General features: G+C 46.4%; 2 protein-coding genes across 4 annotated transcripts; both read left to right on the top strand.

Moving 5' to 3' along the window:
• Positions 1-193: 193 nt before the first annotated feature.
• Positions 194-13,669, top strand: MLKL (mixed lineage kinase domain like pseudokinase). Its single transcript, XM_083625286.1, has 10 exons — positions 194-572; positions 3,490-3,954; positions 5,654-5,822; positions 5,974-6,071; positions 6,526-6,661; positions 6,821-6,905; positions 7,356-7,507; positions 9,395-9,444; positions 11,576-11,713; positions 12,823-13,669. Exons 2-10 carry the CDS (start codon positions 3,492-3,494, stop codon positions 12,864-12,866), a joined length of 1,335 nt encoding a protein of 444 aa, XP_083481412.1. The 5' UTR covers positions 194-572; positions 3,490-3,491; the 3' UTR covers positions 12,867-13,669.
• An 867-nt stretch (positions 13,670-14,536) lies between these two features.
• Positions 14,537-26,737, top strand: RFWD3 (ring finger and WD repeat domain 3). Of its 3 annotated transcripts, none has more exons than XM_083625202.1 (12): positions 14,537-15,493; positions 17,732-17,940; positions 19,099-19,190; positions 19,288-19,491; positions 20,506-20,597; positions 21,098-21,212; positions 22,198-22,426; positions 22,572-22,722; positions 22,952-23,128; positions 23,846-24,060; positions 24,659-24,951; positions 25,020-26,737. In XM_083625202.1, exons 1-11 carry the CDS (start codon positions 15,174-15,176, stop codon positions 24,931-24,933), a joined length of 2,079 nt encoding a protein of 692 aa, XP_083481328.1. In that variant the 5' UTR covers positions 14,537-15,173; the 3' UTR covers positions 24,934-24,951; positions 25,020-26,737. The 3 variants fall into 3 exon arrangements, with proteins under 3 accessions (XP_083481328.1, XP_083481327.1, XP_083481326.1); XM_083625201.1 differs by having other exon boundaries at positions 24,659-24,963; positions 25,033-25,324; XM_083625200.1 differs by having other exon boundaries at positions 14,541-15,493; positions 24,659-24,876; positions 25,491-26,737.

The following is a 26,737-nucleotide window of genomic DNA, read 5'->3' as shown; positions in this document are numbered from 1 at the left end:
CAAGTTTGCATTTGAAAACATTGTAGCCACTTTGTGATGGATTTCCTGAAAAAGCACGAGTACTGCACAGTGGTACCTCAGGTTACATAGGCTTCAGGTCACATACACTTCAGGTTACAGACTCCGCTAACCCAGAAATAGTGCTTCAGGTTAAGAACTTTGCTTCAGGATGAGAACAGAAATCGTGCTCCGGCAGCACGGCAGCAGCGGGAGGCCCCATTAGCTAAAGTGGTGCTTCAGGTTAAGAACAGTTTCAGGTTAAGAACAGACCTCCAGAATGAATTAAGTACTTAACCCGAGGTACCACTGTATACACCTCTCGCCAATAAAATAAAGTCAGTTGAATTTCTGTGTCCAAAGCACGTGGCCTTCCCCTTTTGAGAACTGAAAGTAAAACAGCAGCTCAACCAACGGGAAGGTGTCCCACCCGCCTTCCTAAAGTGCTCGATCCTCCTTCGACAGGAAGTGAGGCCAACTTCTGGGAAACGGGAAGTTGAGAGTTCAGCAGTTGGAGCTAACTCTTGATCGCAGGGCAAGAAGAAAGGGGGGATCCGGAGACCACCGATAAACAGGTAAGCAGGAGCTGGGCGGAGGAGGGCAAGAAATCCTGCTCCCCTGCAAGGGCTGAAATGGGCACTCGGGGCTATATTTAGAGGATTGGGAGACCTCACACAATACACCAAGTAAAAGAGAGAAAGTTTTACCACCAGCCCTCTCCCCCCGCCCCTCTTCTTCCCCAACCTTATGCTGTATATAACATGAATGTCTCACACTGTGTGTAACTGATCAGTAGAAAAGACTCTACGAACTGAAAATAGAGACAATGCACGTACCTTTGTAAGCCAAGAAAATCTTTAATAAAAATTGCTTAAAATAAAACAAAATAGGGGATGGGAAGGAGAGATTAGTGGACCAGGTGCTGGTCTTTCTGAATTCATAAAAAGTGCATTTGTTTTATTTTATTTGTCCCTTGCATTTATATACCACCTTTTCCTCCAGTGTGGTGCACATGGTTCTCCTTCTCCCTATTTTATCTTTACAATAACCCTGCGAGGTAGCTTAGGCTGGGAGGCAGTGATAGGCCCAAAGTCAACTAGTGAGCTTCATGGCTGAGTGTGTGTCTGTGTGCAATTAAAGCGGAGAACAGCTGAGTGTGTGCCAATCTTTAACTGCTTTCTGCTTTTCGCTTCTCCCCAATGCTCTGGCCGCAGCTGAATTTCACTCTGACCATGGATGGCATCTGGCCTCAGGCTGCAAAAGGGAATTAAAAGTAAAGCCAGTCCACGGATGAGGCTAGCTGAAGCATCTGCCTCGTAAGAGGCAGCGTCCTTGCAGAACTCGCTTCTCTCTCTCACTGACTTTGGCAAGAGAGGGAGGGAATGTTCCAGCTTGTGGTATAAATGGGGAGGGGGAGGGGGTGACACATTCCCATTTTGCGTCAGGTGGTGAAAGGAGATGGGCCACCCATGATCTAACAGCTGTGGGGTGGAGTCCTCCCCATCCCCTCTGGGCATGCTGGATCTCTGCTTTGTACAAATGCAGGGGCACATATTGGGGACTGCAGTTAATCCCCATGAGATTCCATCAGGTGGAAATCAAAGAGGGATACAGTGGTACCTCGGGTTAAGAACTTAATTCGTTCTGGAGGTCCATTCTTAACCTGAAACTGTTCTTAACCTGAGGTACTATTTCTGTGTTAGCGGAGTCTGTAACCTGAAGCGTCTGTAACCTGAAGCGTATGTAACCCGAGGTACCACTGTAGTCTGTTGTGAGCTTCCAGGCATGTGAGGGCCAACTTAGGAGGGTAATAGCGATGCTCAGTGCAGCTCTGTGCCACTTTTCCATGCCGCTGACTGAAATATTTTGCAAACGAGGCCTTGGCACCAAGCTTACGTTTAACTTTAAAAAACAAAACAAAAAACACCGTACCGGATTTCTTCCTGGAAAGGGTAGGTCTGGATCAAATTGCGGTGAAGATGCCAGTGTGGTTGCATCTATTTCCATAAACCACCATGTGTACATTTTTTGTCCTCTTTTTATTAATTGTTATGGTAATGTACATAGGTACCCTAGAACAGTGCTCAGCTTCAAAATGCAGAAGAGAATTCCCCAGAGCATGTTCCACCCCTTTAAAAAATATTATTTGGATGATGATGATATATTTATTTATACCCTGCCTTTTCCCCTGATGGGAGTCAAGGTTGCTTACAGATAAAAACATAGTAATATCAATCATTTGAAAACAATTAAATATTGATAGAGTTAAAACTATATACACATATAAAATCTGTTTAAAATATCACCAAAGAAACAGCAAGGCACCAGCCCTCTATCTAAAATCAGTCAATTCCCAAAGGAATTGGAACAAAAAAAATCTTCCCCTGCCGGTGGATGGACAGCAAGGAGGGAGCCAGTCCAGCTTTTCTGGAGTCTGGGAGTAGCCACTGATAAGGCCCTATCCCATGTCCCCACTAAGCATCCCTGTGAGGGTGGCAGGACTGAGAGAATAGCCCTCCCTGAAGATCTCAGGGCCCGGGCAGGTTTGTATGAGTAAATGCCTTTCAGATAACATGTACAGAGCATGTGTTGAGTACAATTATCTAACAACGAAGTAAAGTGGAAATAGGGCAGGAGCAGAGAAAGCTCCGCAAGGCACACCCCTCCTTTGGCAATCTTCACAGAACTCTAGCCCAATGGTTGCCATCAATTTGATTTGAATTAATTTTATAATGAAATGATTTTAGAATGTTGTATTATTGTTGTTAGCCGCCCTGAGCCCGGCTTCGGCTGGGGATGGCGGGATATAAATACAATTTTTTATTATTATTATTATTATTATTATTATTATTATTATTTACCTTTAAATTTGAAACCAGTTCAACTTCCCACTAAAGAATTCTGGTAACTTGCTGTTTTGTGAAGATGCAAGGGATTTTCTGACAAGGCTTGGGCAGCAACCATTTTCATAGTTGCTGTTTGGAATCCATCATGTGGCTGGCCCTACCATCAGGCAGGGTAAGTTGGCTGCTTCAGGCAGCAGAACTTGGGTGTCATGAATGGGCAGCAAGTTGTCGAGCCATGTAATTTAATTTATCAGGGTTGTACTTTTAGGTCCAGGAATAGAGAGAGGTGTGGTTGCCACTTCGGCCAGCAAAATACCTTGGGCTGGCCCCAGGTCTCAAGCTGGTTTAAGGCCACATTCACTCTGTACATTTAAAGTGCTATCTTGTTGGCATCCATCTATCTTAAGAGACAATGGAGTTCACTTCCGGGAGTGACGCACCCTTAACAAACTACAGTACCCAGAATTCTTTGGGGGAAGCCAAGTCTGTTTAAAGTGGTATCATTGCACTTTATATAATGCAGACACTTTCAACAAGCAAGTCTCCACTGGATGGTGGGGATCATGAGCTGTCTTGTGTTGCCCAGCAAATCCCGAGGGAAGCACCTGTGTTCTGCTTTGCTCACCATGTCCTTCCTTTCCCGCAGTTATGGATACCATCCAGGCCATTCTGAAAGTTTCGGTCACCATCTTTAACCAATGTGAGAAAATGACGGATTGCAATAAGCACAGAGAGCGCCTTGTTGAGCGCATTAAGACCCTCCAGCGGCAGGTTGAGCGCTTGCACCAGGTCTGCACCAGCTTCTCCGATGACCTGGTATTGATGCTGAAACAGACGCTGAACGTCCTGGAAAAGGCCCAGACAAAGCTTTGCGAGTATGGTGACATGCCCCAGTTGCAGCGGTTCTTGAAGGCTAGCAGAATGCTGAAGGACTTTGAAAGAATGAACATAGACATCAGCGATGCCGGTCATGACCTAATGAGGCAACTAGAGATCGAGAAGCTATTAGATGACCGTCGAGACCTCTTGAAATTTAAGAAGCCTCTTGTGAACCAGGAAGGCAAACAGGATCTTGTGGAGGACTGTGTATCTTTGAAGGAGATGAACAAAGGTGCTCCCGATCCTCTGCCTTTGAGAACAGTGGAGTGGGAAAGGGAACAAACAGACCAGCATTGGCGGGGCGGGGGGGCGGACAGCGATGGTGGCAGCCACCAGCCAGGGGCTTGTCCTTAGGGAGGGATATTTGAGTGGCGGCATGATTTAAGTCACTAGTCTTCAACCTTTTTAGACTCAGGACCTGCTTCTCCCCTAAGAATTATGGGAAGTGTTGTTTGTTAAAGATGCAGAGAGTTCTTGGGAGCCCCCTCCCCCCAGTTCCCTCACAGTTACAGTTCAGAGTGGTTTAACAATCAATCCTTCTTCCCACTGAACTTGGGAAATTGTAGTCTGTAGTTTTGTGAGGGGAACAAACATCTCTCAGCACCCTTAACAAACCACAGCTCCTGGGATTCTTTGGGGGGAGCTGCAACTAAAATGCATGGTGTTAATGTGGACTAATTCAGGCATCAAAAGTCGCCTAGGTGCCCCACTGGCTTCTGGGTGTTTCAGTGTATACAGTAGCTTCCCCCCCCTGGGATAACCACAACCTTATGCTGTGCTCTGTGGCCACCCTGTACCCCAAGAACAAGGAAATACATTTGGCTCATTATCATTTCATTGCTGTGCTCTGTAGGAGTGTTTCCTTGTTGGGGCCTTGCTAGGTACTCAAATGACTCCGGGCACAAATTAAGATGGCAGGTAGCTGGATTCTCACCAACACTGCACCTTGTTAACACACTCAGGCGCCATGTAACCATTTTTTTTTAATCACTAAAAAGGCTGGAAAGTGGCAGAAGATCTACGGCTCACTGCAAAAGATTCTGGGTTTGAGCCCCTTCTAGTGCTGCTGTTTCTGAGCTTTTCCATTGAAGCCTTTTGGAACCAGAAGTACCTGGCAAGATATAGAGATAACTCACATACCTTGTTTTCCCCGACACCTTCCAAGCTCCCAAGAAGCAGCTTTTGAAGTGAGTGTCTTAAAATCATTCCCAAGCTAATCTCTCAGTTATGGGGGCCAAATGTACTTGCCTTAATTAGAGAGCAGGAGGCCCAGACACATGTCCGAGCCAATTTCAGAGCAAAGCGTGCAACCAGATCAGGCAAGCTTCTCAAAGCCACAACTGTCCTTTATTGCTACACCACTTCAGCTTCAAAGCTTATTATTCTGGCTCGTTAACCAACATTAGAAATGAACAAGCATTCGAAGGCCCACTGCATGATCCTTTATAGATGGGAGGGCATTCCACAGGGTGGGTGCGACTACTGAGAAGGCCCTCTGCCTGTTTCCCTGTGCCCTCACTTCTTGCAATGAGGGAACCACCAGAAGGCCCCTCAGAATTGGATCTCAGTGGGGGTGGAGGTACACAATGAAGGTTCTGGTACTGGTCTTGCTGCACTCCAAGGAGCCTGGCTTAAATACAGTTGAAAAGGGAGGGGTAGATGACACACAGCTGGCTCAAACATCTCTCCTCCAGAGGAGGCTGACAGCAGCAAAAGGCGAATGTTGGGGGAAACAATGACGGCAAGTCTTTCCTCCCCAGCCCTCCTGGAAGTACCAGCTGTCGGTGCAGTTTCTTTTCTTCTGAAATACTGTACTGAAACTTGAATATTGCCAGCTCACCATGTGGGGATCTCCAAGTGACTGCGGGCCTCCCTCCCTATTCTGATTTGTTTCCATGGGCTTCTTTCTAACCCCCTTCCTTTCTCTCCAGGCCAGGATGCTGCTGCTTCCATGGAAATCACTGAAATACCCAAAAGCCAGATCACCAATGTGACCACCCTGGCGGAGGGTGAGAGCTACACCCTGTGCAGTGGAAAGTACAATTATTGCTCTGTGGCCATCAAAGTCTTCAAGAACCCTTTGAATGAGAACAAACCACAGTGAGTGCCTCTCTTTGATCCTCTTCTTGAGTGATGGGTACAAGTGGCCACCTCTGTATTGCAAAGCTAACCTAACCACCCTCACAGAGGGAACTGACGGAGAGACTTTCGGCTCCATCACAGAGACTGATCTTTCTGTTGCTTCCTCCAGGGATGTGAGGAGCATCTTTGAGACCGAAATCAAAACTATGAAGAAGTTTGAGTCTCCCCACATTGTCCGTCTGTATGGGATTTGCATAGATGAGAGTGGTAAGACCTTTGCTCTTGTGTGTGTATATGTGTGTTGGGGGGGGGATAAGAATTCATCCTTCCACTGTGGTTAATGCATGTCTGTCTTTAACTTTCTTTATGTGGTTTTTACTGTAGGGTTTTATGTATTTTTTTTGTTGTAAACTGCTTTGTATTTTTCACGAAATAGCAGTCTCTAAAATATATTTTATAAATAAATGAAACAGAAGAAAGAATACATATATGCTTTTGGTACAGTGCTGTGCCTCACCCTCAACTTCACAGGAGCTAAGTTTTATTTCAAATAGCACCAGGTCTTCCACTTAGCCTCTCCTGACCAGGAATATGTGCTCTCCACTCTGTTTTCATGAATGTGTCAAGGAGCTGAAAACTGTTTGGTAGCAGAGCACAAAAGACAAGGACAGCCACCAACTGAAATGGAGCAGCGATTCATCAGTTGTCTTCTTTGCCATAGGCTTCCCTCCTGAATACTCCATCATCACGGAATATTGTGAAAAGGGTACCCTGAGGCAAGTGCTGAAAAAGGAGCCTAACTTACCCTGGGACATTCGCTTGGAAATGGCAAAGGATGCTGCCATCGGCCTGTACAGGTACACTGAGCCTGGCTAGAAGGGGGAAAGGGCTCTGCCATTGTGTTTGCACAGCACCCTCCCACTCTCCCTCCAATAAGTGGCAGTGACTCTGCTGCCTGGAGGTCAGGGACACACAGTGTTGGCTTTTCCTCCCCTCTTGGCTCTTTTTGACTGCAGGTTGCATCAGACGGGAGACAAGCCTCAGGTGCATTACTGCATCAACAGCACCAGGTTCCTGGTTGACAAAAACTACTGTGTAAAGGTGAGAGCTGTGTAAAGGTGTCGTGGCTTCAAAGAAGGCTTAGAAAGGCATATCTGCCTTGCACACTTTCAGTGGCTTAAGGATCATTTTCACCCTCCAAGGAAGTCTGGAAACTGGAGACCTGCAGGGAGGGGCTGATTATTGGACAGGTCTGCCCAATATATTCCATACCCACCTTCAAATGTCTGTATCTCTAGCTGTGTGTGTGTGTGTTGCATTCCTGACCCTACAGAGCTAGAGTCATAGATTTGGAGGGTCCCCCAAAGGTCATCTATTCCAACCCACTACTGCTGTGGGTACCAGCCTCCCTGGTAAGCAGCTATCCAGCCACCCCCTTCTGAGGCACACTCTTCCACCCACAAAACAGCTCGTCCTGTCAGGATGCTCTCTTCAACGTTTAGCCTTAACCCCATTTTCTTGATCGCACGACATTCTCTCTGCTCTTCTCAGCTCTCTGGGTTTGAACTGAGTCAGACCGTCTCTTCCATCAGACGGAAGCCCAAGGAGAAACCCAAAAAAGAGGTCAGTGCTTCAGCCTACATCTGCCCCGAGGGCCTGCGGTCAGTGGAGCATCAATACAACCTGGCCAGCGAAATATACAGGTATTTTATCGCAAAGTACTGCCACACCCCATTTTTATTTATCAGGGGCATCTTCATTCCATTCTTTAGCCAAAGAAGCTGCTTTACAAAATCCCATAGTAAGGCAACCCCTGGACAACTCATGGGCTGGGTGGGCAGAACCAGCCCATGTCTCCTGCATGTGTTAATTAAATGAGATGCATGTCATGGCATCATAAAGTTTCTAATTACTTCTGCACAGGGCTGGCATCAAGGGCTGGTGTTGTTGGGCACCTGCCAAGGTCTGAGTTCCTGTAGGGGCACCACTGCCACCTCCTGGCCCTGCTTCCCTTCCCCTTGCTATCGCTGCCAGTTCACCTGCCCTCTCTGAGCAGCTGGCAAGAGGGTGGAGGTGGGACAGAATCCTAGAGAGCCCAAAATATTATTTCATTGAGGAGGGGACAAGTAATTAAAAGAGGGAAGAAGAATGGGGGAAGTGTATGGAGTGGAGTGTAAGGAAATATATCAAAGTTCTGATTTTCCTTATGATGCTTCTTCTCAAATGTGAAATTCCTTTTAAAAAACCCAACTCATATTTTTGGCACCCCCTAAGTATGTGCTTAGTTTGCCTGTTGGGTAATCCAGCACTGGAAGCGGGGCTACCTCTAATGGCTTCTTGCCTGCTCTCCGCCCCCAGCAAAACAGCAACCACCACCCTGCAGCTGGCCTGCCTCCTACTCTGGCTGCCTCTTGTGGAGGGGAGGGGATGTGCCATGCACAGCGATGCCATGTGATGTGTGTGCTGTTTCACAGAACCATCACTGGGGAGATGGGAAAGTCAAGCTGGGGAGCTACCAACCAGTCTGACAGATGCTGCTTTCAACCAAATTCCAGAACAGCCAGCGGGGTTGACATTTTGTCCACTGTTTCCTCTGGAAAAAGGCCTTCACCATGTCCCTTGGTTGTGCCTATCATCATCATCATTTTTCATTTGTATACCATCTTTCTATATTAAAATACTCAAGGCGGTTTACAGAATGAAGGAACAAAAAATGTACATCTTATAACTATCTAATGCAGGCTTCCTCAACCTCAGCCCTCCTGATGTTTTTGGCCTACAACTCCCATGATCCCTAGCTAGCAGGACCAGTGGTCAGGGATGCTGGGAATTGTAGCCTCAAAACATCTAGAGGGCCGAGGTTGAGGAAGCCTGATGTAATGCAATACAAAAATGTGATAATAAAACAAAACTTTAAAATACGCAACCTACATCAAAAAGTAATATTCAACAATCATTAGAATAGTATAAAATAATATCAACATATACCGGTAAAAGTTAAACAGAAATCCACAGAACGGTTACAATAAATAACTATAATCAATAAAACAACGGTAAGCCACAGTACATAAAATAATGCAATACAAATTGAAAGGCAGAGACTAGAGGGTGGAGCAAGGCAGGTGGAAGGAGGCCTTGCCTGACGAAGTCTCTCCCCTCACAGTTCTTCCTTCAGGACCGGCCCTCTTATGAGGACTCGTAGGGCCGGAGGGTCAGGCAAGGCAGGTGGAAGGATCTTCCTGTCCACCTGGAAATGGATAGGCCTCCATGCAGGACCGGCCTGCTCAGGAGGCGAGGTGAGGCAGTGGCCTCAGGGCAGACGGCTCTGGACAGCTGGGAGGGGCAGCAGACTCTTTTCCACTGGCCACCCCTTTCGCAGCAGTGTCCTGGGCCAGCCCTGCTTCCATGAAGAGTGGCTGACCTGGTGAACTTTGCTACCTTCCAGCTGTGGGGGTTCTGTGACATCGCAGTCCCTAGGCATGGCTGAAAGCAGGCAGAGAGCCCACCTGCCATCTGCCGGCCATAGCCTTGGGGGTACAGGTCAAGCATATCATTGCATTCACACCACAGACGTGTTTGCTTCGTTTCAGCTTTGGGATTGTCCTGTGGGAGATCGCAACTTGCAAGATCCCATTTGAAGGTGAGGCATGGGTGGGGGCAGGGTTGGGCTCGTTCTTTTGGGAAAGGATCAGCAGGCAGGCTCTGCAGACTTAGGAGGGCAACTGAGACTACAATCCGAAGCTGCTAGGGGAGGGGGGCTGTTTTTCAGAAGCCGTCCGAGATTCCTTGCACTTCCCTTTACATGCAAATATTACAGACTGGCAAAGTGTAATTCCTGGTGAAATAGATGTAACTGCTCAGCTTCAATCTGGTAAAGCTCCAGGCTCCTCCTCTATCCTACCTGGTCAGTTAAAATCTATCCTAAAGTGCTGAGCACCTATTACCGTACTTTCAGTTCTTGGATTATATTTGGATTAAAGCTATAATAATCCCTGTTTAAAAAGCTCAAAGAAAAAGTAGATAGACTTAGCAGGATTAATTTTAGCAGCCTCCTTTCAGTTATAGAGATGTGCTGGGTTTTTAATCCAAACTTTTCTGACTTGGGTTGAAGACAACCATCTCCCAGGGGAGAAACAGATTCATCTCAGAGCAGGTCAGTGTATTATTTGTTGCAGTGTATTAGCCCACATTGCAGAGAGAGATACATACCTCATTTCCTGGCAGTAGGTTTTTCTCTTACTTCCATTGATTTTAAGTCAGCTTTGGACTTGGTTCCAAAGGAACTGTTATGATTCAAATTCAGTAAAATCCTCTGTGGTGAGCTGAGCCTAGGGATAGATGAATATGTCAGTTCCTTCTTCTCTCACTATCTATTTCCACCTCCCCACCCCCAAAGTTCAGTTCACATTTCTGCATCACTGTGCTTTTTTCTTTCTTTTAAAAGTCCTCATGAAAATCCATCAGCATTTCAGTTCACAGTATACACATTTTGTATGCATTTTTGCCCAGTATGCACATTTTTGCAAGCATTTCTCCCCCAATACATTTTCACTAATAAATGAATTTTATACACTTTCCTCACACATTTCCTCCACTTTCCTCTCCTTCCTTGGAGGTTTTAAAGCAGAGGTTAGATGGTCATTTGTCATGGATGCTTTAGCTGAGATTCCTGCATTGCTAGGGCTTGGACTAGATGACCCTTGAGGTACCTTCCAACTCTACAATTCCGTGATTTTTTGTACGCATTATTTGGTTGTAGAACTGCATCAAAAAATTCAGAGAGGTGTTAATTTCAAAGGATGGTTATGTCAGTTTTAGTCCGCATAGACTCTTTGAGATTAATGGACGTGACTAACAGGTTTATTAATGTCAATAGGTCTACTTTGAGTAGAACTCAGTTGGCTCCAGCCCTAAAATCCTAAGCAAACTGAATTTCTCCCACATCCCTTACTGAGCCATGTGTCCATCCTGCTACTACCTTGAGGAAGTAGGACTCCAAACCTTTGCATGTACATTAGTCAGAATGCCCCTTTTATGTTGGTGGAGGAGACAGGAGGCAGGCAGTGTCACTGTGCTTGTTGGGATGGCACCAAGAGAGCTGGGAAGCCACTGGCGCCAACCTGGAGTCGCCTTGCTTCGCCCCATCCTCATGCAGATTAACACAGTGCTGTTGCTGCTGGGAGGACACTGCTGCTTCCAGCCATGCATTCCAAGAGTCACCACTAGAGCACAGGTCTCTGTGTGGTTCTGTATCATTTCCTGACCTGCTTTTCCACTGCAACTCTCTTCCCCAGCTGCTTGTCTTCTTATGAAATCTCAGACAAGGGAAGATACACATCTAGATCCCAGTGGGTGTGTGGAAAGGATTGGAGCAGAATAGGGGCTGGCAGAGAACTGCTTATGTACTTACCCTGTCACTTCTCCTTTGAAACTTGAATGCCCTCCCACAGCAGCTTTTCTTAACAGTTTTGCTCCCTGCCTTTGCAATCAGTGTTCATTGGGGCCTAAGAGCAAGGAGTAGGGTTGTATATCTCTCTGTGTGTCCACATGGAGCCACCCAGGCCCAGATTCCTATCCCTGGCTGGATCTACACAGATATAAAAAATGCTATGGGAGAAAAACGCACACTCTCTGTATAGAGCTCCCAATGGAATTTGCCATTGACTTTGGATTGCAGCTCTACAGCCCCATCTGGTGTCACAATTTTATAGCGCACTTATAACATTATAATTGTAGCTGTGTAGCTGAGTCTCCTGTGATTATTAACTCAGGTTGCACTGCAAAGGAGATCCGTGATAAGGTTTGCAATCAGGAGCAAGAACCTCTGGGAGACGACTGCCCCCCACGTCTGCGGGACGTCATCAACAAATGCCGGGATTTCGACCCTTCCCAGCGGCCAACTGCTGAAGGTATCGGTGACATGCCTTGGGGACCAGAGCTGTGGGCATGGTGGCTAAAGGGATCCAAACCATCATACCCTCTCCTTCCACAAGCAAAAGTGGCATAGGTAGCCACTCCCTGCCCTCCCCTTGTTTGGCCTCACTATTTGGAATGTTCCATTCTTTTATTTTCTTTTAAAAAAGGTAACTCGTAACTTATGCACATTTAACTTGCCCGTACTCAGCTTTAAGCACGTGGCAAACAAACGGGGGGGGGGGGGGACTTAAGGAAAAAAGACTTTGGCAATCCCACTTGCCATTGAATGCAGTGTGTTTTGACTATACACAATTTTTGCTATCCCCGAAATGTAACCCCCATGAAAGATGAGAGTTGTCTATACTATCAAACAAGCAGCAGACAACAATAGCATACAGAAAAGGGAAACGAAAAGCAAGCAACATGTCCCCACTCAGTAAAAAAGCAAACAAGCAGGCAAAACAACAGGACCTACCTGTGTGCCCTGCAATGGTCTAAGACAAATGCATTATACATCTGAAAACTAACTGTGTTAACAAAAAAAAATACTAGAGGCAATACACCTAGAATTAAGACACCAGGCCCCTCCAAAACAACACAACAATCTTGAAATTAGGGGTTGCTGGAATGATTTAAAACAGGGATGCAGGAAGGGGAGGTATGGGGAAGTCGCTGAAAGAAGGTTTTAGGAAAGAAAGGTTAAGAAATTATACGTGTTTATATGTTTGTTTGTTTATGTATTGTGTTGTATTGTCTTTAATATGTGTTGAAAAACCAATAAAAAATTTATTAAAAAAAAAACAAAAACAAAACAACACAACAATAAGCAACCATGGTGGTGGTAGTTTCCCCCTGGGTAAGAATTAATAAAGGAAATAAAAGGGTAACCAATCCTCATGGAACTTGTCTCTATCAAGTTTCACCCCTCACGACTTTACAGTGTTGCTTTAACTTGCAGTTCTGCAAAAGTAATTGATAAGTAACTCATCCACAAAAATGCAATCTCCATTTGAGCAGCCACCCAAAGGTGAAGTGTTAACGATTAAAATATTACACTTTTATTAACTCCATTCTGAAAACCAGCTTGCCTTTGTTTTTGCAGCGATTGTGAACCAACTCATTGTTCGTGACCTTTTGAAGGAGTGAGAGCCTGACCACATGAAGAGGGACCTGGAATACAAGAACTTGTTCTCAGCACAATCTTGCAGGGCCACCCTGAGCATCAGCACAAAGCCAAGCACATTTTCTTTTTCAACCTGGAGTGCCTGTGCACATGGCCAATGGGCATGCGCCTACAGCCCTTGGTCAAATTGGCGCACTGTCATAACTTGTTAACTTGGGCCTGGTTCACACGCAATGCTGTTTAACTGTGGTTTGTTTACTGCTAGCAAACCACAGTCTCGATCCATGGTCTGCTATTATCTTATAAACCTTGGTTTGTCCTCACTATGGCTTAGTGTTACAGGTGAACCCAGAATCCTTCCTTAGCCATGATTTTTTTAACCACCCTATCCCAGATGCTCATCAGATTCAGCAGCAGTAAGTTTTATTATATGGTCACAGACCTGGAAAATTAATCCTTACAAAGGCATGAGACAAGAGCTGCTGGAAAACAAAACAAACTATGGGAAAAGGACAGCTGGTGGTTCACTCAGGGCTTCTTGTGTATATGACTTTGCATTATACTATTTGCACATTATACAAATTGTGGCTTAGTGTTATATGTGAGCATAGCCTTAGTAAGCTTCAATGCACTGTTGCTTCTTACAAGCCAGCTCAAATATTTCTTCTGGCGGAAATGGTTGCCCCACCCCAGTGGAAATCAATGCATGTTTTTAGATCTATTAATTAACACAATAAGAATTCCAGACCCAATGCTTCATTCTTCAAACTTAACTAGAAGTATTGTGAGGTGTTCTGTAATTCAATAAAATTATACTGAACCCATAGTAGGAATTATTGTGTGTTCTTCTGACCACAATTTAAAGAAGGATGATATGGAGCCAGAAAAAGCATGTAAGAGGGCAATCAAAATACTGTCCTATGAGAAAAGACTAAAATGAGTTGGGGGTGGTTGACCTTGAGCTGGCCTCCCGTGCAAATTTTTCTGCCACTCCCCCCCTCCCAACCTATTTTTGGCATCAGCGACAACAATAAAAATAAAATAGATGCAGTAGCACTGGAGTGGATAGAGCCCAGTGCTCTGATGGAGATGCTGCAATGATGGGTGCCAATCTGAACTTTTTCTTTGGTTTATTTATGGCATCAGTGCAGTGGGCATAACTTGATATAAAACCCCCCATTATGAACTGTAGTGATTCTGTTACTATTCCTTCCCTTAAACATGTCCTGGAATGCATGAGTAAGTACCCTGAAATCTTAACACTTAATCTAAAGATCAGCACACTAATCTATGCTACCAGCAAAGTTTGATTATCATCTTCTGTAGGAAAAAATGGAGTTCTGCAGACAAAGGAATCTTCTTCCAGAGGGAAAGTCATGATTCAAGAAGCATGCAAGATAATTGGTTAGCTGTTTATCACTAAAGTCATGTCCTGTCAGCTTCAAACTTAGCAAGGTAAACAGAATAGCAAACAGAAATAAACAAAGGTACAAAATGGTATAAAGATGTTATAGCACACGCCCATCTGGGAAGACCCCTCCCTTCTCCATATGGTAATATTGACCCAATATTTTGCAGGTTTTCCATCGTTGGGTTGCTCACATGCTTCAGCTGGACCCTGTTTTTGCTTTAAAATCTCAAGGACCGGTTTCAAGTCTCGCTGGACCAAGTAATTGGGGCGGCGGGGGGGAGACCGTAGCCTTGCTGGTACAGGCTATAATTGATCGGGAACTTGACAGGTTCAGCTTGGTTCTGAACAGATAATAATACCCTTCCGCTCCCTTTTCTCATGTTACTTCTAGTGTGGGTTTGTGGCATTAATATCTGAGCCAGAAGAAGGGCCGACATTTATCTTTGCTTGTACACTACAATGCACTGCGGTGAACTATGGTAAAATTCTGCGTTTTCCCCATTGTATGCTGTGAAGAGCTGTCACTTGACGCTTCGGGTCAAAAACCGGAAGTCCCGCCCCGCCTATGGCTATTGCAGTTGTCCGTCTTTGAACCCTTTCTGCGCATGCACCTTGCCAATTACGACTTCAACTTTTCCCTTCCGCTCGCAGAGGGCGGTGCCCTTCAGAAGCGTTTCCCTCCCTCTCCAAAATTGACAGACGTATAGCCCAATGGAAATGCGACGTACGCTCCGCTCTGTCCCAATAGGAGCCAAAGCCTGCTTTCGCGCTCGGCCTTTCGCGGCTGAACGAGCGACCAATAGGGGCCGCGGGAGCTGGAGGCGGAGCAGCAGCAGCGGCGGGGCGCTCGAGCGACTGCAGTTGAGGGAGAGTCAGGCCCGGACGCTTGGGTCCCTTCCCTCCCCTCTGAGGGGAGGACATGTCCCACCAGGAAGCGATGGACGTGGACTTCGCGCCGGCGGCCGAGGAGCCCGAGTCGCCAGCCGCCGCCGCCGCCGCCGCCGCCAGCCGCTTTCAGGAACCGGCCGCGGCAGACGGGGACGCCTCGACGTCCGGGGCGCCTCGGCCGGCGGCTTCTCGCTCTTCATGGGGCGCCTTCGTTGGGGAGCGCGAGCCGCGGAGGCCGCCGCCGCCTCGAGCCAGGAGGAACCCGCCTCGGCAGCAGCAGCAGCAGGCACCGCGCGCCGCCTCAGCCGCCGCCTCCTCCTCCTCCTCCTCCCAACGGGCCTCCCGAGCCAGGTGAGGAAGGGCGGGGGAAGGGCTCGGATCCTGTGGGGAGCTTCTCAGAGTGACCGTGGGGCCTGAGAGAGTACGAAGGGCTGGGGGAGGGGAGCCCCTCGGAAACGGGGCTGGGCGTGGTGGGCCCCGCGGAGGTCGGAGCGAGGCAGCGAGGGAAAGTGCTGGAGGCAGCTGCGGTTTGTAAACAAGAGGCCTTTCGCGTTCCCTACCCTGGGGAAGGAAGGCTGTTAGGCTTCTCGGGCGCAGGTGGCTGTCAGAACGGAGGAGGAGGAGGCGGGTCCTCGGGAGCCAGGGAGTGGATTCTGGGGTGGGTGAAGGGAATGGGGGCCTTTCGCAGGGGTTGTGGATTTTGTGAATCTTGCGGGGTGGGGTGGTGGAGCTACCTGTGGGTCATGGGTGTGGGTATGTGAGTGAGTGGAGGGGGTACCTGTCAGAGCAAGGAGGGTTGCTAAGCGAGGGAAGTCACCTGTCAAAAGTGTGTGAGTGTGTGATGGTCATATAAGGAGCTTCTCAGAGCCAGGGGATGGATAATAGGTGTGTGCGTGAAGGAGTATCTGTCACAGTGGGGGAGGAGAGATCCTGGGGGAACACATGTCAGAATGGGGGTGGCGGCGTGGAGCCTGCAGGGTTGGTTCTTGGAGCAGCAGATGGGTTCTGCTAGGATATGTGAAGGTGGTGTCTGTTGGAGCACATGCTGAAGGCAGCTGGTATTTGTAAATAAGAGACCCCTCACATTTTTCTCTCTGTGTTACTGAAGGGGAATGGGCTACACCACTGTCATAGTGCAGTGGCAGAGCACATAGGCATAGGCAGGATTTTTTTGAGGGGGGGTGTCTTTTTGTTGGGGGGGCAGAACGGAGTTATCTGCAATGCAAATGGTCAGTTAAGTATTTCTATTTATTTACTTGATGTAGTGGGGGACAGCTGCCCCCTGCACCCCCCCGGCTATGCCCATGGTAGAGCATGTGCTTTGTTGTGATAGAAATTGTGATAGCCAGGTGCATTTTCCTACTGGCGTGGGTCCAACTGCAACCACGTGGATGCCAGGTTGGTAACTAATATCTTCATCTGGCTGGCTTCAACAGCTTTCTTAAGTAGTAGGTCAGTAGAAGAGCTTGCTTATTGCATTTATATCCCATCCTTTTCTCCAAGGAGTACATGGTTCACCCCTCTCCTACAGTGACCCTGTGAGGTAGGTTAAGAGGCTGTGACTGGCCCAAGGTCACCCAGGGAGCTTCATGACTGAGTGGGGATTTGAACCTTCATCTCCCAGGTCTTAGTTCAACACTCTAGCCACACTGGCTTCCTTGAGTCCTCCTGCTATGGGGCAGCTATATAAAATAAGTAGACTTCTGAAAGGTTTAGAAAGGAGGTACCAGGTGGGGTTGAATCCTTGGTACGCACTGTTGGCTCCTATTGGGGGTCAATGTTGCAGTGGGGGAAGGGGGCTTCTCAGACCCAGAGAAGGGGATATTGAGTGTTTGTGAAGGGAAGCTGCTGCCTGTGAGGAATGGATACTGCAGATGGGGGCCTGTTCCAGTGGGGGTCAGATCCTGCAAAGTTGGTCCCTGACAGAGTGTATGCGAGGGGTGGATCTTGGGTGTGTGTGAGGTGAGCATCTGTCAGTGGGAGGGTTGATCTTCCAAGGAGGTTCCTATTGGGATCATGTCAGAAGCAGATCCTGGAGGCAGCTGATATTTGTAAGCTGGCTTCTAGATAAACTCATGTGATAGGCTTGGTGGTGGAGCTTGTGCTTTGCATGCAGTTTGCTTGTTTCATGTGTTCTCTACCCAGCTCTCAGAGTAGCTTTCAGTTAAAAAAAAAAACTCCAGCCCCTGCCCTCAGAATTTACCATCTAAAGACTTAGCACCAAAAAGAAAGGGATGGGGAAGCAAACCCAAATACCCATTTTGTACAAGGACCTGCTGGGATGGGAGATAGTTGAGGGAGAGAAGATGCATTTCACAGAATTGGGTGGAAGGATGAGCATTTGTTGTAGGAATTTGTTGAGCTACACTTGGCTACAGAGTTGCTAGCTCAACTTGCAATGTTCATGTTGATGGAAGATAGCACATTATGAAAAGTTGGTTTAGAATCTAATGAAAAGTTCTGGCTTCTGAGGCAGAGGGGGAGAGACAGATGTGTAAATTATTGAACTTTGTGGGTTGGAAATGGGTGGGTCATGTTCTTCTTTCCATCTTACATTTTCTAATGAAAATTAATGCTTTGAATGTTCAGGTCCACAGCACCATTAGACAGTTATTTCCAGATCAACAGGACACAAGCGACGGCAGCATCACACATCCTAGCAGGTCACAGTGGGAACAGCTCAGATGAAACTGTGGTTCTAAGTGATTCTGAGAGTAACAGCAGCAGCAGCTCCACTGAGGAGGAAGAGGAGACAGTGGGTGCCCTTGAGGAGGCACCTGGGCCAGCCAACTTGGGAGGTTTGTATTGGTTCTTTAAAGGGGCCTAAAATTTCAGAAATGGTTCATGATGCATTGCCTACCTTTGACACAACCATCTATTTGTTTACAGTCATACCTCGGATTGTGAACGCTGCGGGTTGTGCGTTTTTGGGTTGCGGACCGCGCCAAACCCGGAAGTACCAGAATGGTTTACTTCCGGGTTTTGGTACTCGCGCATGCACAGAAGCACAAAATGACATCATGCGCAGAAGCGCCGAATCACGTCACGCACGTGCGCAGATGCGGCGCTGCAGGTCGCAAATGTGCCTCCCGCACGGATCACGTTTGCAACCCGACAGATGACTGTATTTATTACCTTCTGCTTAGGGCAGCTTACTTCAGAGTGTATGATATTTGTCTTTTCATAACAACTCTGAGAGGTAGGCTAGGTTGGGAGAGGATGACTTGGGCCGGACCGTATCGTTTATTTCATGACCGCAGAGACTTGAACCAAGGCCAGACTTTGCCAGTGTATCCTGCTGTCTTTGAATAATTGAAAGCTGTTTTCTGATCTTTGTACAAACCTTGCTAAATGTCAAACTGAGGTTCTGTTATGCAAATAAGCATGCTTATTATTATTTAATTTATTTCACACATACACAAAAAGGGTTTCACAGAGGAATTTTGAGAAGGGGTTTATAGGGGAGATTCAGGTACCATATACATTTTATTTGTGCATGGTACTCCCTTTTCTGAACAGCAAGAGAAGGTTGGAGGTTTTTAAAAAAAGAGCAGATGAGGATAGTAAAATTACAGGACCAAAGGTGGGCCATCTTGGGAAATGAGGGAAGAAAGGAAGGTTGGAGCAAGCCAGTTGTGAACATAGGTGGAAGGGGTTTGTGCTGGGAAGCCACCACTGGAATTTGCAGAGGGTGTCTTGCTGGCTGAGTTATTTTACTATTATCTGCCAAGTTATTTTTTTAAAAATTACCTCCTGTTAACATAGTTTGAAGGATTATCTTGGTGAAAAAGCTGCTCTTTTCTCTTTTTTTCTTAGACAGCAGTGGCTTTGTGTTCACTTTGAACTTCCCTTTTAAATGCTAACAATTTGTTACTGAGTTTTTGTTTATGTGGCACTAATTACAACCTGTCCCCATCTCTTCCTATATCAATTATTCCTTTGTTTCTCCCCTGCAGTTTCTGATGCAACCCAAATGGAGCCTCGTGGAGAGGATTCTGTTGGGCCAGAGCATCCTGATGCTAGAGGTGCCACTGCCCTCCAGAAGAAGGTACAAATGATTGGGCGTGTGCTGTGGGTGATGTTCAGCCAATTAAGATAAACCAAGATTGCATTTGCTTTACCTTTTCCATGTTCTCTTGTTTCAGACAACTCCATTAAAGAGAACTCACCTAGCTGCTCCTCTGGCTCCTCTGGGTGAGGAAGAGGAGAGTGGTGATACCTGTGCCATCTGCTTTGAAGAGTGGACAAATGCTGGGGAGCACCGTCTTTCTGCACTGCGGTGTGGGCATCTCTTTGGCTATAGCTGCATTGAGAGGTGGCTGAAGGGACAAGTGGGCAAATGCCCACAGGTAAAAGCTTGGAAGGGTATTTTGTTTCTTCTGTCTGATGCGTAACCTAAATCTTCCTCTCTGAAACCCATTTATTCTTTTCCTGTCCTTGGTAAAATTTGTGGGCAACAGTTCTCTCCACGTTATTTTCCTTTTTCCAATTCTCCCTTTCTGCATTACTTTCCATGCCATCTTCCTGTAAGCTCTTCCTCTTTTGGCTTGCCTTCTGTAGACCTTCTTGTGTTTTTCTTTGCACTCCCCTGAGCTGTGTTCCATTTTTTGGATGCCTTCTTCCTTGTTTTGGCACTCAAACACTTTAGTGGCACAGCACGTTAGCCAGCGTTGAGCACAGCAGGACTCCTCAAATCTGGGCTCTAGGAGTTGCAACAAGTTGTCCTTCCCTTTGGTCAAACTCTTCCTGTGAGGAGAGTATTTTTATCAGCATTTGCCAACTTGGTGCCCTCCATATGTTTTGGACTGCAAATCCCCTATCAGTGCCAGCTAGCACAGATGTGCTGGTTAAGTCTGAATGAAGTTATGTAATCCAAAACTTCTGGAGGACACCAAGTTGGCAGCAGCTGCTGTACGTCATATTTGGTGACAGAGCAGTGGTAGAACTTCCACCTGAGACAATGGGATTTTTGAGGGGGGTTAGTAAGGTGCTGTTTACCTTTTTAAGTTGTTGTCTTTGCTTTGTTGGCTAAGTTCAGGATTTTGCCTGGGATCAGTCAGGTCAACAAGACTACCTGTTGGCACAAGGAAACTTTGAGAAGAGATGCTTGGGCATGATGTTGAGCAGGTCACTTTTGCATGTTTGGGGGAGTCCCACTGATTGTTCTGGAGAACTACTTGAGATAAGGGGAGTCTCTCAGCAAGCCAACACTGTACATTCACCCCTGCTTTTGCAAAGAGATCTATTTGAAAAGCAGTATCACCACTTGGTTTGTGTAGCAGTCATGAGAAATTAATAGCAGCACAGTAAATGTCCTTCATAACCAATAAATTGGCTTATGTTCACATTTTTTCATTTTTTAGTGTAATAAGAAAGCCAAGCGCTCGGATATAGTAGTCCTTTATGCTCGTACCCTGAAAGCGCTTGACACCAGTGAACAGGAACACATGAAAAGGTATATACTCACAACTTTCCTCCTATAAGTTTGAGGGTAGCAGTATCTGGCATAAACACCTGTCTTGGCAAACTATCACTATGCCTCAGCTGAGTCCGATGAGCATCTGTGTGATTGGAGAAGATACTTGTGTCCTAACACCAGGCTTTAGTTCAAGGGCTTGCTTTGTTAGACTTGTATTAGGTAGGTATGATAGGTACAGTGTTTGGATGTCCCTGTGAAGATATATGCCTGCTTCTGTAACTTTTTCTTTTTTTACTAGTATATATATTTAAGATAAAATGAATGCATTTTCTATTGAATCTCTCATGGTTATTCTGAAATTGAAGTATTACTATTTAAATGTCTCTTTCTAAATTCAAGAGACTGTTATTATGTCTCTAAAAGTTTTTGGGCAGGCAGGAAAATGGAATAGAAAACTAATTCTACTCATCAGTGGGAGAGAGATGGGTTGGCTCATGAGCTTCCTTAATTGCATCTGTTGTACTTTCCTCCTGCAGCTCTTTAGAGAAGGAGCAAATGCTACGAAGGAAGGCAGAGCTGGAATCCGCACAGAGCCGCCTCCAGCTGCAGGTCTTGACAGATGAATGCAGTAAACTTCGGCAGCAAGTTCAGGTAGGTTTAGCTGTATCCTGTTCATGCAGAACCTTCTAAATCCCCTTCCCATGTACAAGAAAATGAAATGCGCTATCTTCATGGCCTTTTCTCTCACTCTCTGCTAATGATGGACAGGATAATAGGACACCCCAGTTCACTGACGCCAACTCTAGGGGGCCTGGGTGGCATGGCACCCACATTGTGGGGCTCCAATGCAACCTCTGAGGCGACGTCCGAGGTCCTGCCAGGCTTCCAAACGTGATTTCTGGTAGAAACGTTCCGCTGATGTAACATGATGTCATGGTGTAACGTTATGTCGTGGGTGCCATTGGGCACCCAAAATCTGGGGCCCAGATCGTCACCCTGGCCCAGTTTCATTCCTTGATTTGAGTTTGTATGTCAAAGCTTGTGATTTGGGGAAAGGAGTCACAAAAACATTCCAAATCAAAACTCTAATCTGGTAAATTTTATATACCCTCAGTGAATTTGTATAACTCAGAAAACTTCCAGAGCAGTATTCCAGAGCACAAAAAAATCTGAATGGGGACCCACACAAGACATCCCCTAACATACCCCCAGAGCCAACCTCTCAGAAAAGTTCTGAGACAGCGCTCTTCTTTGTCCCAGCCTGCATCCTCCAGACACTCATCACATCAATACATGGAGAGGAAACAGACACAGGAAGGAATAGAAATTGGATCTTGCAGCAAATAGTGAAAAAACTAAGGCAAGCTCAGCTAAGGAACCACCTTGCAGAATGAAAAGTGGCAAGTTGAAGGGTAGGATATCCCAGCTATATTTTAGCTGGGGGATGAGATGGTTGGGCATTAGAAGGGCTCTACAAGCAAAAAATAGCCAAGTTGTATACGAAAGCAGTAAAGAAACAACAACCCAGAACAAGTTGCTCCTGACTTTTACTACTGTTCTGCCCGTGGAAACATCCAGTGCTCTCAGCTCTGCACATGCTTTCTTTGCCTCATTTTTCCTGCTTTCCATTCTATAGGAATTAAAGGCCCTGATGGCTCGCCACAACACCCTTTCCTCTCAGCAGCCCAGCAACTCTCGCTCATGCTTTCCAGGCTGCCTCTCCTCCAGCCAGGGCCAGCACAAGTACCACTTTGAGAGGGCCACCCTAGTGTCTCAGGTGGGCAACTGCCGGGTTATGGCATACTGCGACCCACTGAGCTGCCTTGTAGTGTCACAGCCATCTCCACAAAGCACCCTCATTCCTGGTGAGTTGCCTGTTGAAGCAAGTCCCTAAGTTTTATGATGGAAATGGTTTTTTCCACTGCCTTGGTCAATCAAGAGGACAGACATTGCAGCATTTGGACTCTAGCAGGGTGGGCTTTCTGCTGATCAGTTTGCTTTGTGTCTCAGGCTGTGGAATTAAGATGATGAGTGCTGTCAACTCAAAGAGCAGCCAATATGTCCCCATCCACAGCAAGCAGATCCGGGGCTTGGCTTTCAGCAACCGTGCAGATGGCTTGCTCTTATCTGCTGCTTTAGACCATACCCTCAAGCTTACCAGGTGAGTAGTGATGGTTATGATGCCTGCTTCCTTTCTCTGTGGTCCAGGAGATTGTGTAAGGATCTTATTCTGGAAATATTGCCTGGCTCCTGCAGAGCAGCTTTGTCTGAACTGTGCTGTTCTGCCCACAACTGGGTATTTGCTGGATAGCGTGGGCCATGTGCAGAAGTGCCAAGGTCCTCAATGGGAGACCGCTTTGATATGTAAAGCTCTGCTAACTTTCCCTCAGCTTGACTACAAACACCGTTGTGCAGACATACAATACTGGTCGACCTGTCTGGAGCTGCAGCTGGTGCCTGGATGACACCAACTATGTCTATGCTGGCTTGGTCAACGGCTCTGTCTTGGTGTATGACCTGCGGGACACAAGCTCTCATGTCCAGGAGCTTGCTCCACAGAAGTCCAGGTATTGCTTTCCTGCTTTATACAGTTAGGTTGTCCTTTGAGCATATGAATTAAGACTGTAGAGGACTTGGAAGCAGATGAAGGATGATCAGCGCCTGTAGAACTTTAAAATTTGCACACCATGTATATCTTTCCTGGCACAGAATTTGCAGAACACTAACTTTTACTCTGATTGCTGGTTACCTCCCCACTGTAACCCAGAATGAAGACCTTTGAGCTTGGGAGAGTGGCCTAATGGCAGAGGTTTAGCCTGATAAACTTGTCTGGGACCCATTTCCAGTCCTTAATGCATTGCACTAAGACTTCTCAGAATGTGTATTTTTCAATCAGTTCTGTGGATGAGGAATAGGAATGAACATTGGGTGAGGTAAGCCCTGGAGAGATTATCATACTTGCAACGTTGCATGCAGTGATTGACTTCTACCTTGTTCTTTTCTGGTGTTGTGAACAGTCATGGTGATGTGGAGCTCAATTTGTTTCTTACTCAGAAGTCAATTGTGCAGTGTTCAGTAGTGCTTTCTCAGAGGTAAATATTAATAGGATTTCAGTCATAGCACCAGTTCTTTTGGCTAATGGTATGTAGAAGTGAGAGTGATTCTCCAGTTCTCTTTGAAATCCTTCCTTACTCATGCTCGTTCAGACTCACAACAGCAAATGAGTAGGGAAAGTGGAATGCTTTGACATTGTTGGTTATTGCTCTTTCCTCTGTCCCTCACAGGTGCCCTGTGGTGTCCTTATCATATCTTCCCCGAATGGCCTCTGCCTCACTGCCCTATGGTGGACTGGTATCTGGGACACTGGAGGGAGCCTGCTTTTGGGAACAGAAGGCCAGTGGCTCTTACCGGCCTCACCATCTCCTCCTGGAGCCTGGAGGTTGCATTGACCTTCAGACAGAGGCCAGCACACGGCACTGCCTTGCAACATTCAGACCCAGTAAGTTGTGATGTGTAGACATCAGGGCAGGGCTATTTTTATGCAGTGTTGGGATTCCTTTCACCCTAAATGTGGACACAGTTACAACTGTGTGGACAGAAACCACTTACCATGTTTGTTGTTGGTGTCTCTCTTGCACACACATTAAAAGAGAAGAGGATACCTCTGGCCTGCATCTAAAATGCTGCACCAGTTATTCTGTACCCCAGTCTTCCCAAATCTTTTCAAGATGATGGGGCACAGAGGGTGCAGTCTCCCATCCCCAAATACAATATGAATCTTTTACCGGGGGCATTATTTCCACCCTGGTGAAGGGTAAGTGCCAACTACTTCAGGAGTCTATCCCTCCCTAGAACTTTGCAGCTCCCAAGAGGGACCTGCTGTGCAGTATGAGCACTCCTGCTTCCGTAGGATGACATGCAAGGAAGGGATTGTGAGTGAGTAGTATCCTAAGGAAATGGGGTAGTTGCCATGAGCGGTGAGTGAAGCGGTCAGGCAATGGCCTCTGGGCTGCACCAGAGTGTTTTGTCTTGATACCTTCCTATGATACCTTGATACCTACCTGTCCCCTGGAAAGCTCTTCACTTTCATCCCACAGATAGAAACAATAACTGTTTACGGTGTGTGGTGATGGAGCTGACCTCTACTCAGCTGACTGATGGGACTGAGGATGTGATCTGTTCATGTCGTCCAGTTCAAACTCTTACTGCGGGTCCATCGTGCAAACTCCTGACCAAAAATGCCATCTTCCAGAGTCCTGAAGATGATGGCAGTATTCTTGTGTGTGCTGGCGATGAAGCATCAAACTCTGCCATGGTACCATTTTTTGTTCTTTGTTGTAGGAGTAGGACGTTGTGTCCGGCTCTGTGTTAATAGTCTAAAATGCTGGAAGCTTTGATGGTGGTTAGGGTACTTGAGTAATTGTTTTCCTATGTTTTTAAGGCTATGCAGCTTCAAAGAGCTTAATGCCAGGTTGGTCATTGAGAAAAGACTTGAGCCCTTGTTCTAGTGAAAATTCTGTTTTGAGACACTGGTATAGCCTGTATCTGCCTCTTTGGAGCATTTCCTCATGGCAGTCACAGTGCCATTTCCATTATATGGACATGAGGCTCTCTTGTCCTCCCTCTTCTCACTTTCCTTGAGGCTTGACTCTGGGTATGGACATGCGTGTTTTCTGTGCCAGGGCTGCAACCACTCCTCCTTGTACACAGGGAGCGCCAAAGAGGGATGTCCTCAGCATTACACCACTAATCACTTGCTCACTCTGGATACCCAAAATGTCTGGTGCTGCTTGCCAATGTACGGGAAAGTAACAGTTTAATACTTTTGTAACTGGTCTCCTTGCTACATCCCAACTAGTAACAGCTAGAGTTGTATTTTTATGCAACAGGATTCCTGATAAGCTGTGACTCTATTTGTTTATCCTGCAGCTCTGGGATGCAGGGAGTGGCTCCCTGCTGCAGAAACTCCCTGCTGACCTTCCTGTGTTAGATGTCTGCCCTTATGAGGTGAACCGCAACAGCTTCTTGGCTACCTTGACAGAAAAGATGGTGAAGATCTACAAGTGGCAATGACTGTCTGCTGCATGCTGCCCCAATGAGCTACTCTCTGAACTGAGCCAATTTCCCACAAGCCAGCTCTGCTGCTAACTGGATTCTAGCTGCCTTGAGTGCACCATGCCAACATTAATGCACAAGCAAAATCTTGCTCCTTAGAACAGCTCTCTCCCATGTCCAGCCCACACATTTGTTCCTTTTTAAATTTATGGATTTTTGTTTCCACCTCATCTTAAAGGAAACCACTTTTACCTTATTGTGGACCCTGTGCTTTTCTGGCTTTACTGCCTAGGCAGATTATGGGGCCCTTCTGAGAAAAAATTTGGCTGCCAGTTTATATTTCCTGGAAATTTACCATTGACCTTGGATGAAGATCATGATCTCTACTCTTCTTGTGATTTTGGAGGCTTGTCGCATGGGCAATACTCCTTTGGCAGAAGACTGCTTAAATTTCTGTTTCAGCCCATCTCATAAAGAAGATGGGACCTTGTCTGAAGTGAGCTGTTCAAGTTATATCTCTGGACCATGACTGGGCTTGGTAAAAGGTGGTGGTGAAGCCTGGTGGGAATTGGCTGCTAAAAGACATTGTGAATAAGAAAATATAATTGTGGCCTGATGAAGAATGGGCAACTTCAGGTATAAATATGTTCCTGTAGGACTTCCTATAGACCTCCATTGAGAACTGGGCAGAGTGCTGTGCCTGACAGATCATTGGAAGTTGAAACATGAAGCAATTTCAGAACTCTACCAACTCTATTGACAGAAGAAAACCATTTGCTGGGACCATTGGTGATTCATCTTCTGCTATAAATTAAAATAGGATCAAATATTTCATGTATGTGTTCTTGCCCAAGGCTAGCAATCAAGACAGTGATGCAAATTGCAAGACCAATATTAGGGTTGTTTTTTTTTACTTTACCTGAAGCCAGCAGAAATCACACCATTGTGTACTGCCTGAACTGATGGGTTGCTATACAGAATTACAGAACAACATTTCTAAAGTTTAACTGTATGACCCATCTGTCTAAAAATGTACATGTTTCCATTGAACTGTGCTTTGTGTGTGTGAGATACTACTTTTATATGCAGCAGGAAGAATAAAGAATGTTTAATATATACAA

This window comes from Podarcis filfolensis (genome assembly GCF_964270895.1).
Source record: "Podarcis filfolensis genome assembly, chromosome: 8".
NCBI classification, from domain to species: Eukaryota; Metazoa; Chordata; class Lepidosauria; order Squamata; family Lacertidae; genus Podarcis; species Podarcis filfolensis.
This window is presented reverse-complemented; position numbering and strand designations above follow the sequence as displayed.

What these genes read in the sequence shown, in the direction of transcription:
- MLKL (XM_083625286.1), top strand. Translation starts at nt 3,492, where the DNA reads ATGGATACCATCCAGGCCATTCTGAAAGTTTCGGTCACCATCTTTAAC. An exon ending in GATTTGCATAGATGAGAGTG is followed by an intron (nt 6,072 to 6,525) that starts GTAAGACCTTTG and finishes TCTTTGCCATAG; the next exon opens with GCTTCCCTCCTGAATACTCC. An exon ending in TTGCAAGATCCCATTTGAAG is followed by an intron (nt 9,445 to 11,575) that starts GTGAGGCATGGG and finishes TTATTAACTCAG; the next exon opens with GTTGCACTGCAAAGGAGATC.
- RFWD3 (XM_083625200.1), top strand. Translation starts at nt 15,174, where the DNA reads ATGTCCCACCAGGAAGCGATGGACGTGGACTTCGCGCCGGCGGCCGAG. An exon ending in CCACTGCCCTCCAGAAGAAG is followed by an intron (nt 19,191 to 19,287) that starts GTACAAATGATT and finishes CTCTTGTTTCAG; the next exon opens with ACAACTCCATTAAAGAGAAC. An exon ending in AAGCATCAAACTCTGCCATG is followed by an intron (nt 24,877 to 25,490) that starts GTACCATTTTTT and finishes TTTATCCTGCAG; the next exon opens with CTCTGGGATGCAGGGAGTGG.